Source organism: Mytilus trossulus, chromosome 3 (assembly GCF_036588685.1).
Source record: "Mytilus trossulus isolate FHL-02 chromosome 3, PNRI_Mtr1.1.1.hap1, whole genome shotgun sequence".
NCBI lineage: Eukaryota > Metazoa > Mollusca > Bivalvia > Mytilida > Mytilidae > Mytilus > Mytilus trossulus.
The window spans coordinates 50957845-50969152 of record NC_086375.1 but is presented as its reverse complement, the minus strand read 5'-3'; the positions used below and the strand labels follow the sequence as shown (position 1 = coordinate 50969152).

The 11308-nt window shown below is 31.4% G+C and overlaps 1 protein-coding gene across 2 annotated transcripts in view; it reads left to right on the top strand.

The window, feature by feature from the left end:
• Positions 1-6813: 6813 nt before the first annotated feature.
• Positions 6814-11308, top strand: part of LOC134711759 (fibronectin type-III domain-containing protein 3a-like) — a 110571-nt gene continuing 106076 nt past the window's right edge. For both annotated transcript variants that reach the window (XM_063572616.1, XM_063572615.1), the window contains exon 1: positions 6814-6841. In XM_063572616.1, the coding sequence (XP_063428686.1) occupies positions 6829-6841 (13 nt within the window). In that variant the 5' untranslated portion in view covers positions 6814-6828. The remainder of the gene's footprint in view (positions 6842-11308) is intronic.

Here is an 11308-nt window from a genome sequence, read left to right as displayed (position 1 = left end):
TTTTATTAGGGTTGAAATGCTCTGGAAATGTTATTTACTTTCTTTATATTGTTTTGTTTTATTGCATATATATTTATATTAAAAGATTACATGATATAATTTGTCTTTCTATGTGTTATTATTAATGCACATCTAAAGATGCTGAGTGCATTGGTCAGTTTTGAGGCTTTTTCAATTGAAAGACAACTAATGTGAAAAAATAACATTATTTTATAATTGAGCCAACTGTAACCTAATATATAATAGATCTATTTGATCTTTGTAATAGAATTAACTGTACCATTTTTTTTGCACCAGATGCGCATTTCAACAATACATGTCTCTTCAGTGATGCTCGTGGCCAACATATTTGAAATCCAAAACTTATATAAAAGATGAAGACCTATAATCCAAAATGTTCAAAAAGCATAGCCAAATCCGTGAAAGGAATCAAAGCTTTGCATGAGGCAGATACATTCCTTAATTTATAATAATTTATAATATTTTGTAACAGCAAGTTTTAATAACACAAAAAAATCTGTATTTTTCATGCCAGTACCGAAGTACTGGCTACTGTAATAATGCCAAACTTTGTAATTGGCTCTTCCTCTTTAACAATGAAGTAAAAATGGATTCCACAGATAAATAAAGGCAACAGTAATACCCCTGTTCAAAACTCGTAAATCTATGGACAAAAAACAAAATTGGGGGTAACAAACTAAGACTGAGGGAAACACATTAGATATAAGAGGAGAACAACGACACAATATTAAAATGTAACACACACAGAAACGGACTAAGCATTAGACAAAATCCGATTAGAATAAGAAATATAACATCAAAACCAAATACATGAATTTGGGATAGAAACTCGGATAGAAAAGTACTATAGTAATGTGAATTCACACTCAAATAAAAGAGAAAACAAACGACGAAACGGAAACACAACGTTCAAATGTTACACACACAGAAACGAACTACATGTATGATATAAAACTTCCTAGCTTTTCATACCGTAATAGGCAATGAACTTTTTTAACCTTACATTAAAAGAATGACTTATTTTCTTATTGTTGATATTCCATTTTTATGTAGCCACATTCCACAACTGCTTCATATAAAACTGATAGATATATACTAAAGTAAGCGTATCTTTCATTTGAGATACTATAGTATAACACAGCTAGTGTTTCCTATCCTGCAGTTTTATTATATGTCATTTGATAGAGTTCACAGGAATAAGTAATCAGTAAGCTTTTAAACCAAGGCTAATCTATGGTTAAGCTGATGTCATCTGTTAGATTTTGGAGATGTTTATCATGACGCGGTTATTTGTTTAGGCAGTATATTTAACTTAAGACCACTCAGATGTTTCAATGGTCCTTGCAAAATTTCTGTGGTCTTTTAATTTTTATTTAAATGAAATACGACAAGTTTGTTAAGTTTTACTTATCATAGATAAAGGCAATAGTAGAAAGTGAAATCACAAAAATACTGAACTTAGAGGAAAATCAATTCGGAATGTCCATAATCACATAGCAAAATCAAATACCAAAACGCATAAAAAACGAATGGACAAGAACTGTCATATTCCTGCCTTTGTACAGGCATTTTCAAATGTAGAAAATGGTGGATTAAATCTGTTTCTATATCGCTGTTCAAACGTCATCAATCGAATTAGAGAAGACGAATCCTAGTTACAAACTAAAATCGAGGGAAGTCTCAAAAGCCAGTCAAAAACGGCTTCAATTTCTGACACTTGCCAATCAGTACAAACCTCATATAACCAACTTGGAACAATTATAAATACTAGCCCCTAGTTTTACTAAGTTTAGAGACAGGACATCATAGTTGTTGAGGACCACTAATTGTGGAATGCTAAATGCAATATAAGAAGATATATAACTTTGCATAAAGTACAAATTAGAATAGATAAGTCCATGTAAGCAGACCAGACAATGACATCGTATAGGACAGTTAGACCAATCACTTAATAGGATTTCTCATAACCATTCAATACCTAAAATATGAACTTAAATATAGAAGACTTGAATGCTCTAGACGTTTCCTGAGATAATAGTTATCAAAAGTACCATGCAGTATTATAATTTTAAACGACAGACGCGCGTTTCGTCTACACAAAGGCCAAAAAGGCCAAAAACAAGGACACAGTATTATTCAGAAATAAATATTAAGCTATTGCATATAATAAGATCACAAATAAATACAACTGTTACAGTAGTATACCGCTGTTCAAAAGTCATAAAATGATGGCGATAAAATAAACCCGGGTTACAAACTAAAATCGAAGGAAACACATTAACAATAAATAGGAAAACAATGGAACAACAAAAACACTGAAATGCAAAAAAAACCATACGCCAACATACACAGAAACGAACTTTTTGATAGTAATTGCCCCATTTTTGACTTAGAACAGGATAATTTAAAAAGCCTAGTAGAATGTGTGAAAGCCAACCCGCAAAACAAATATATGTCTAGTATTTACCACAAATACCGGTACATGTGATCACATGTAGGTCTCAGACCACTAATTAAATATCCCTATCTGTTCAACCACATTTTGTAATTTTCACAGCTTTCTAAATATTTTACTTTATGTTTAACTTCATAGAAACTAGGTACATCCAGAAATGTACATGTATCAGCTTTCTGCATGCCAATTTTTAACATACTTTTAAAGTCTACTAAGAAAAAAACTGACCTTCAAAAAAGGTACTCCAAAAATAACTCCTGATTTTCGGGAAATCTTATATTAGTATACTATGAAGTGCATTGATTAATGCAAACTTATAGACAAGTAAATTTTGGTTCAAATGGTCTAAATATATTTCTCTTTCACCAAGTTTAATTTCTGCAAATTTGTTGGTTAATTTAAGGACATTAAAGCTCTAGTTTGTGTCAAAGTTGGGCTATTTTACATAAATTCTAAATTGGAGGGAGTAACTGGTGATCTGACACCTATATGATGACAAACATTGAATGATCGAGGAACCACCAATCAGTAGTCATCGAGAAACAAATAAACACAAAACTCCACTCGAAACCACTCGGACATTTATTCTTGTATTCTAGAGGAAACATGCTAGGAGTAAAAGATGAATTGAAAGAATGATACAAAGAATGTATATTAAGTAAACGCTAAAAAAAAACGATACCTATTCAGATCCAATTTAGCAAAGTTTATGAGTGAACAATACTTTCAAAGATGTTCAGTAGAAGATGGAATAAAATATGTTTGATTAAAGTTGTAAGAGGGCTTATACTTTGGATATACATGGGTTTTAGCCCATAAATCGGAAAGAACACACAACAGAAAGGACTAGAAACACTAAAAAAATACTTTACTGACAAATAAGACATATGTGATATGTACCGAAAATACAGAACACAAACCACAAGCGATAAGACATACTAGTACCACAATATTTAACCATATTTACAAAAGAAAAATCATAACTAAGGTTTTGTACTTAGAGCAGACTGACGCCGTAGGTGGTAATCACAATCTAAAAACGTGGTCAAAGTAAGACAAAGACACGTCGTAGAGATCAACCAATTCTTGTTCGTAAGGTTTACAAATATGATGTAGATTAAAAAGTCAAGCATTTTAATGATAAGAATTATTTTAAGCCAAAAACAAGAAATTTATATCTACAATTCCCCTGATTTTATCCTATTATATAAAAGATATCTCCTATAATATATAAGATATCTTATATAATTTCATTTTTATGAGATATCTTATGTACTATTTAAGATATTTTTAATGTTATAAAAGATATCTCCTAAAATTTATAAGATATCTTATATACTTTATTAGATATCTTCTAAAGTTTATATGATATCTTATAAAGTATATGAGATATCTTATTAACAATTTTTTATTATGTTTATGAGATATCTCGAAGTAAGAATGGATAGCAAAACGGCTTGACAAAGTTAACTGTTATCAGCATTTTATTTTTGTTGTTAACTCTTTTGCCAAAATTGAGGTGTTGTTTACATGTTAATGGACCCCCTAATGCCCCCCTTAAAACATGGTTATTGTTAATGTGAATCTATACTAAAACATGTTTCATTGGATACTAAACTCATGTACAATTGTTAATATATTGTACATGTAGAGTATCAGGTACAATTATCAATACATTTTATCATGCAAAACTAGGTGCGTCAAGCGGAAGACAACGACACGCACAGCATGAATTACGCAATTATCCTTATGGTTGTGACGTAACAGTGATATTCCCATTGATCGTTATTATATTGATATTGTTTAATTATTTATAACTTAAAAATCGTATATTTAGAACAATGAATGCTTTCAAAACTGATTCCTAAATTAAGAAAGTGAAATATGGCTTATTTTAAATCCTTTTTGGAAATTACCATATGAGACTAAATATAGAATTTGATTTAAATAATTATAATTTTCGAGTAACTGTCATTTTATATCACTTTGAACCCTACTGGTGAGTGCAATTGCATAATATTTTTAACTTTTTCGCATAGGATAATATCTTTTATTAAAATAAAAGATAAAATGATAAATGGCACCGAGAATGGGGCTTACATAAAAATAATTAAAAGAGTTGGCATACGCCGGACAGTTTTAATGCAAGACGCAATTTGGAAATGTTTGCATCAGCTGTATAGAACCAATACGGCAACTGTTTTGTACATATTTCCATGGAAAAGTTATATAACTTTATCATGACCAGTATCAACAATATTTCAAAGGATTTTACAGGTTATTTTGTTCTGAAAGTCTGAAGCCCCGTTGTGATTTGAACGAATCATTCCCTGCAATACACAAATGTACTTTAATTTAATCATGTGACATTGATCTTAATCTTATTACGTAAGAATGTAGGGAATCCCCATAAAATTGAATAACACAATACAAAGTAATATTGGAGTTTCAAGACAATGCTGTACTATGCAAACATATTTCTATTTCTATTTTCTAAAATGATATACATGGAAAGTATGCTAAACTACTGTTGAAAGAACTTAAATAATGGATATTTTCTAACCCATAGTTTATGTCTGTTGCAGCGTGAATAATTACCCTGACGTATGGTTGTACATTCCCTTTGTGGTTAATTTAAGGGGAATTCCTCCCCTAAAGCCGAAACCCCCGTTGTAATAATTCTTCAAAGGAAGTCACCACTACGTTAACAACAAGAAAACAAACCGTGTCGTAACTTGCAGTCAAACGTCAGTTCGTTTCTTAATATGTAAAACCCTTCGGAAAATATAGTTATTTAACTCGCTTTTCGGTACATAATGGCTCAATTGAAAAACAGCAGAGCAAAGACTACACATGTATCTGGAAATTTTTAAAGATATATAAATGCAATACCTTAGATAATGTCGAAAGTGGACAATTAAGTTGTCGGTGTTTGGTGGTTTCATCAGATAACTCAGTCTTTCTCAATGATAAAAAGTAGGTCGCTTAGAATGTTGTAGAAACAAATATATCAACAAAGATGTCCAAGGCATTGCGCTTAGAACTTATAAATAGGAAATCCCATTCAACATTTGTCAAAGCAAAAATCCAAATATTTTTCAGATAAAATTATTCGAGATAAGAGAAAAGTTTAGAAGAAAAAGGAATAGATATAGAGCAAGCTTTGAAATTGTAAGTAACGTGAAAAATATACTCTTTTTAATATGTAAATTTTTTAGTGCATAGTCAACTCAATTGTTTCGTCGCACTAACCATTGAAAAAAACATCCAATCCTTTCCGAGGGAGGACCGGCTTCAATTGAAATGTAAGACTATTGCAAGTCTTATATAGACCGATTTCTTTGTAAAATATGCTACATAAAAACTTTCAACTTAATAAGTTGTGTAGAGGTTATTTCATTACTATGAAAACATATTTCCTACGAAAAAAAGTTTACTGAAGCTAATATGATTTTATTATATCAAGAAAAAAAGTTTAATAAAGCTGAGGAGATTTCAGTATATCAAGAAACAAAATTCAGATAATATGGTCTTAAACCATAAGTTCTAAACGACCAAAAGAGTTAACGGTAGTATAATGGTGGTTTTCTTTAGGAAAATAGGGCCTTTTAGTGTCATACTTTTTTTAAAGTTACCGTTTTCTGACGTATATTTGTATCGTGTCCAATTTTTTTTATATACAAATATTGAAATAAGATACACATTTTAATGAATTTTTTCTTCAACTTTGGTTAGTACTTGGAGAGACATATATAATTTTAATATTTGAATTTTGGCAATAGTTGGAGTTTAACTATGTTCATAGAAGTCAGCTTATGAAGGAATAAACCTTTATACTTGTATTCTAACAATAGATGTAGTCAAAACAAGCGTCTGGCGTACTAAATTATAATCCTGGTACTTTTGATAACTATTTAATATTACCATAGCAGGCAGAATTTGTTGTACCAAGTGGCTTAACTCACTTGAATATTTTAAATATATCACGAAAAACTTCATACTACAAATTGTTTTTAAGTGCTTTTTTTTTTGTAGAGTAGATATAATTTTTTTTTTAAATGCAACAGGAAAATAGATCATCTATTTAAAGAACATTTTATTTAAATAAAATATTCATTTCTCAGAAACCAGCCCTAGCTGGTTCCTCTCGTCACAGGACCCTATAAGGAGGAAATGACGAAGACATAGGTTTACCCGGCTTCAGTCACTCTGACTTAACCACAAATTTCACTCTAACCGGAATATTTTCCAACATAAATTACATATAAGGACCATAAACATAGTTTGTTTTTCTAGAGTTTAGCACAAAGGATCATAGAGGAAAAATATCAAAACAGAACGGACCAGGAACAATGGGAATAACAGGTATATGATGCCTTAAGATATTCAGGCTGTAAAAAATGAACATTGTGGCATTTGAAATATTTCATCCAGACCACGAAAAGTATCGAAAATATTTAATTAATTAACTTCCTAATGAAACAATTTCTGGAATTTTGTGACAATACTTTGCTGGGATTAATTCATTATATAATGGTCCAAGTATGAAGTTTTGAGATAACTGTATATAAGTATTAGTAATATCTTCATATTTTAAAAGTTTTTCTGTACAGATAATGATTTTTTTTTTTTTCAATATTTTCTTACAGAACACAATATTTGTCGATGCCACTGCTAGTAGATATTTATTTCCCCGAGGGTATCACCAGCCCACTAGTCAGCACTTCTGTGTTGACTCGAGTTATCATTGATATGTTTATAATTATAAATTAACTGTTAAGAAAACTTTGAAGTTTTGAAAAACTAAGGCCTTTCTACCTCAGGAATAGATTACCTTAGCTGTATTTGGCAAAACTTTTAACAATTTTTGTCCTCATTGCTCTTCAACTTCGTTCTATATTTGACTTTTAAAACATGTTTTGATTCGAGCGTCACTGATGAGTCTTTTGTAAATGAAACGCGCGTTTGGCGAAAATATAAAACTTTAATCCTGGTACCTTATGATGAGTTTTTTTGCTTATCAGTAGAATGCTGACTTTTGAAATGCCAGTTTGGATATTATTTCTGCAGATGGAATGATATTCCATCACATATTTCTATATTTGTAATTAAGTTGGTAAATAATAATAATGACATTTTCATCTCTGATGAATACATTTTTTTTTGGTGAAAAATGATAACATTTCATTACTCTTAATCAGATAAATGTATATCATTTGTTCCTTCTCTGTCAGGGGAGAGCTGCACAGGCAAAATGTATATATTTGACTTCTTGAACACACGTAAAAATCGCATCGACCCGAAGTCTTTTTTTGCTGGAAAACAAATTTATATATTCTTTGCAAATTGTTATTGCTGTGTTTCATTAAAAAGAATGGCCAACATAGATACAAGTATCTTATCTTTGGGAGGGATAAATCTTACTTTGTAAAGAATAACTCTGATTCAAACAAAAAATTCTCTGGAACCGACATTCTGAAGATGATTGATTTCTTGATTGACAACATAATTGTTACGTTTGAAGGACGTGTTTTAAAAATACAAAACTATCGGCATTCCCATAGGAATCAATACTGTCCCTCTTCTTGCCGACTTGTTCCTTTATTATTATGAGGCTGTCTTCATAGAGGAACTTCTTAGAAAGAAAGACAAGAAGTAAGCAATATCCTTTAACTTTTCATTCCGCTATATAGATGATGTTCTCTCACAAAATAATTCTAATTTGGTGACTACGTTGAACGCATCTATCCCACCGAACTAGAGATAACGGATACAAGAGATACATTTAAGTCTGCCTCCTATCTTGACTTACATCTAGAAATTGACAATGAGGGTCGGATGAAAAGAAAACTTTACGACAAAAGAGATGATTTCAGTTTCCTAATTGTGAAATTTCAATTTCTATAACGCAATGTACCAGCAGCGCCTGCTTACGGAAATATATATCTCCTTTATTTGCTACGATATTCCCGGGCCTGTATTTCCTATCATGGATTTCTTGATAGAGGTTGCTGTTCACAATGAGCTATTAAACCAATAGTTAACTACAATCCCGTACCCTTTTCACGAATGCAACCTACCGTCTTTGACTTTTTGCCGGATTTTTAGTAACATGAGCAACAGGACGGGTGCCACATGTAAAGCAGGATCTGCTTACCCTTCCGGATATCATCCCCAGTATTTGTCGAGGTTCGTGTTGCTTTGTCTTTAGTTTTCTATGTTGTGTCTTGTGTACTATATTATTTGTATGTTTGTCATTTGCTTTTTAAGCCATGGCATTGTCAGTTATTTTCGATCAATGAGTTTGATGGTACCTCTGGTATATTTCGTCCTTTTTAAGTTTTAAAGGCTGCATACATATAAAATAAACATAAGGGCATTCAAAATGTTTTCTTTTCATTCAGACCAAGAAATGTATTTGAAATATTGTAAAATTGGCCATTTTCCACACAGCATGCATTATAGTCATTCCGTCTAAACCACAAAAATCATCCAAACAATAATATTTTTCAAAATAAAGTATTAGTATGAGGACTTTTAAAATATTTTGCTTTTCTATAAAACAGCACAAAGAATTATAAAGGAAATAAAAACAAAGCAAAACTATTTTAGTCAGACCAGCAACAATGGGAATAACTGGTGTATGACGCCTTTAAGATATACAGGCTGTATAAAATAATGATTATGGGATTTAAAATGCTTTCATTCAGACAGTTGAAGTCAAAGTATAATTTATATTCTATACTTCCATGTCCAGACCAAGAAATGTTTAAACAAAGAAAATAATGAAAAACGAGTTCACTTTTAATGAAAGAATTTCCGGTATTTTTTTACGATATTTTGCTGATATTAACACATCATATAAAGGCCCAAGTATACAGTTTTGAGATAATTGTATTTCAGCATCCCCAAATTTATTCCTTCTTTTCATTTGAAGTCGGCTTCAAAAGTTTTAATTCACTAAATAAAAAGGTGGTTACTTCAACCAAAACTGTTAACGGGGCTACGATAAAAGAAAACTGTATTTTTTAAGCATAAATGAATATAAAATAGTGATATAATAACTCGCTTTCTTATTAAAAGAAACTGAATAATGTCAACATTAAGAGTGAACCAAGGTTAAACGATCTGATTGACTCATTCGATCCACAAAAACTCATTCTTTTACAGGTAAAAACGATGGGTCGATGCCTCTGCTGGTGGACTGTTAGTCCACGAGAGTATCACCAGCCCAGTAGCGTACTGGCATGCAAATACGGATTTTTTTGTGCTATTTAAATTTGCTGTTACACAATTTTATACATTATTATAAATTAAGGAATGCATCTCCCTCATGCAAAGCTCGGATTCCCTTCACGGATTTGGCTTTACTTTTTGGACCTTTTGGATTATAGCTACTCATCTTTTATATAAGCTTTGGATTTCAAATATTTTGGCCACGAGCATGATCACTAAAGAGACATGTATTGTCGAAATGCGCATCTAGTGCAGGAAAATTGGTACCGTTAATGTTATTAGCTATAATATGAAATCAAACACACCAAGAAAATTCCAATTGCAATTCAATAATGAGAATTTGAGCCAAATCGTTCAACATAAATTTGAAAGCAAATACCCTTTAAAGAATATGTTCTTTGGATTATTGAATCTTTCCATACGAAGAACAGTATTTCTTAATCGGTAGAAAAAAGTTTGAAATGCCAGTTTTAATATTAATTCTGTTGATCAAACTATATTTCAATATGTATCTCTATGTTTGTAATCAAGTTTGTAAAAAGTTTTCCCACTTATAATTTATGACATCTGTATCCCTGAGGAGAAAATACAAAAGGAGTAGGTCCGGTAAGTCCCCTTTTTGGCCCCAAAATATAACAGTTTTACAAAATTGTTAAAATGTAAATTTTCAGTTATTTATTTGACAGTTGACTGCTTCTGCGCTGCATAAATATGGGCTGTTTTTGACAATACAATGCACATGTATCGGGTTGTAGCACCATTAAGTCATGCTAAATTACTGAAATCTTCAAAATTCTATCATTTTAGTTAAATTTTAGACGGTTTCCCTGTAAAACGAAAGTGGCCGCATTCGTGTTCATCCTATATATTGAAATTTAAGTTGTATTTTATGATAATACATAACATATATAAAGGTTGTGGATGAACACGGATGCGGCCACTTTCATTTTTGACAGAAAAACATCTGAACGTGACGTTTTTTGGCATATTTGAGAGATTTTTCATATTTGAGCTTGCATCAGATAGTTTTTAATGACTAATTCAGTTAAAATCTTTGACTTATACTAATTGAATCAAGTGAAATAGTCACTTAAGTGTTTAAAAAGGGGTCAAAATCTTTCGTCAGATGAAACTGAAATTTGAGGCCAAAATGGGTCCTTACCGGACCTACTCCTTTCGCTAATTTCGATCTTTTAAATTCGTTTCTTTATTTCGTTGGTCCTAAGAAATGTATGAACTTGTCCTTCTCGGTGAGGAACAATATATTTGATCTCCTGGCCCATGTTAAAATCACATCATCACCAAGTGTTAGTATCCGATTGCAAACAAATAAAAAAGGATAGCATAATCATAATATGAAACAATCGAATCACATTGAAACATAGACATATTAATTGGAGAAAAAAGAAACAACTCGTTACACAATAAAAATAAAAGTAATACAAATTAGACCCACAATAGGGTTACGGCCTGGTGGGGTTAGCTCCGCTTTAAAGGGAAACACCTTTCCCCGTTCCACTACATATTGGGTGTCCCTCGTAATGAGTAAACGCTGTCAATTAGTGTTTTCTGCTGATAATTAAGGCAGAAAAGAGG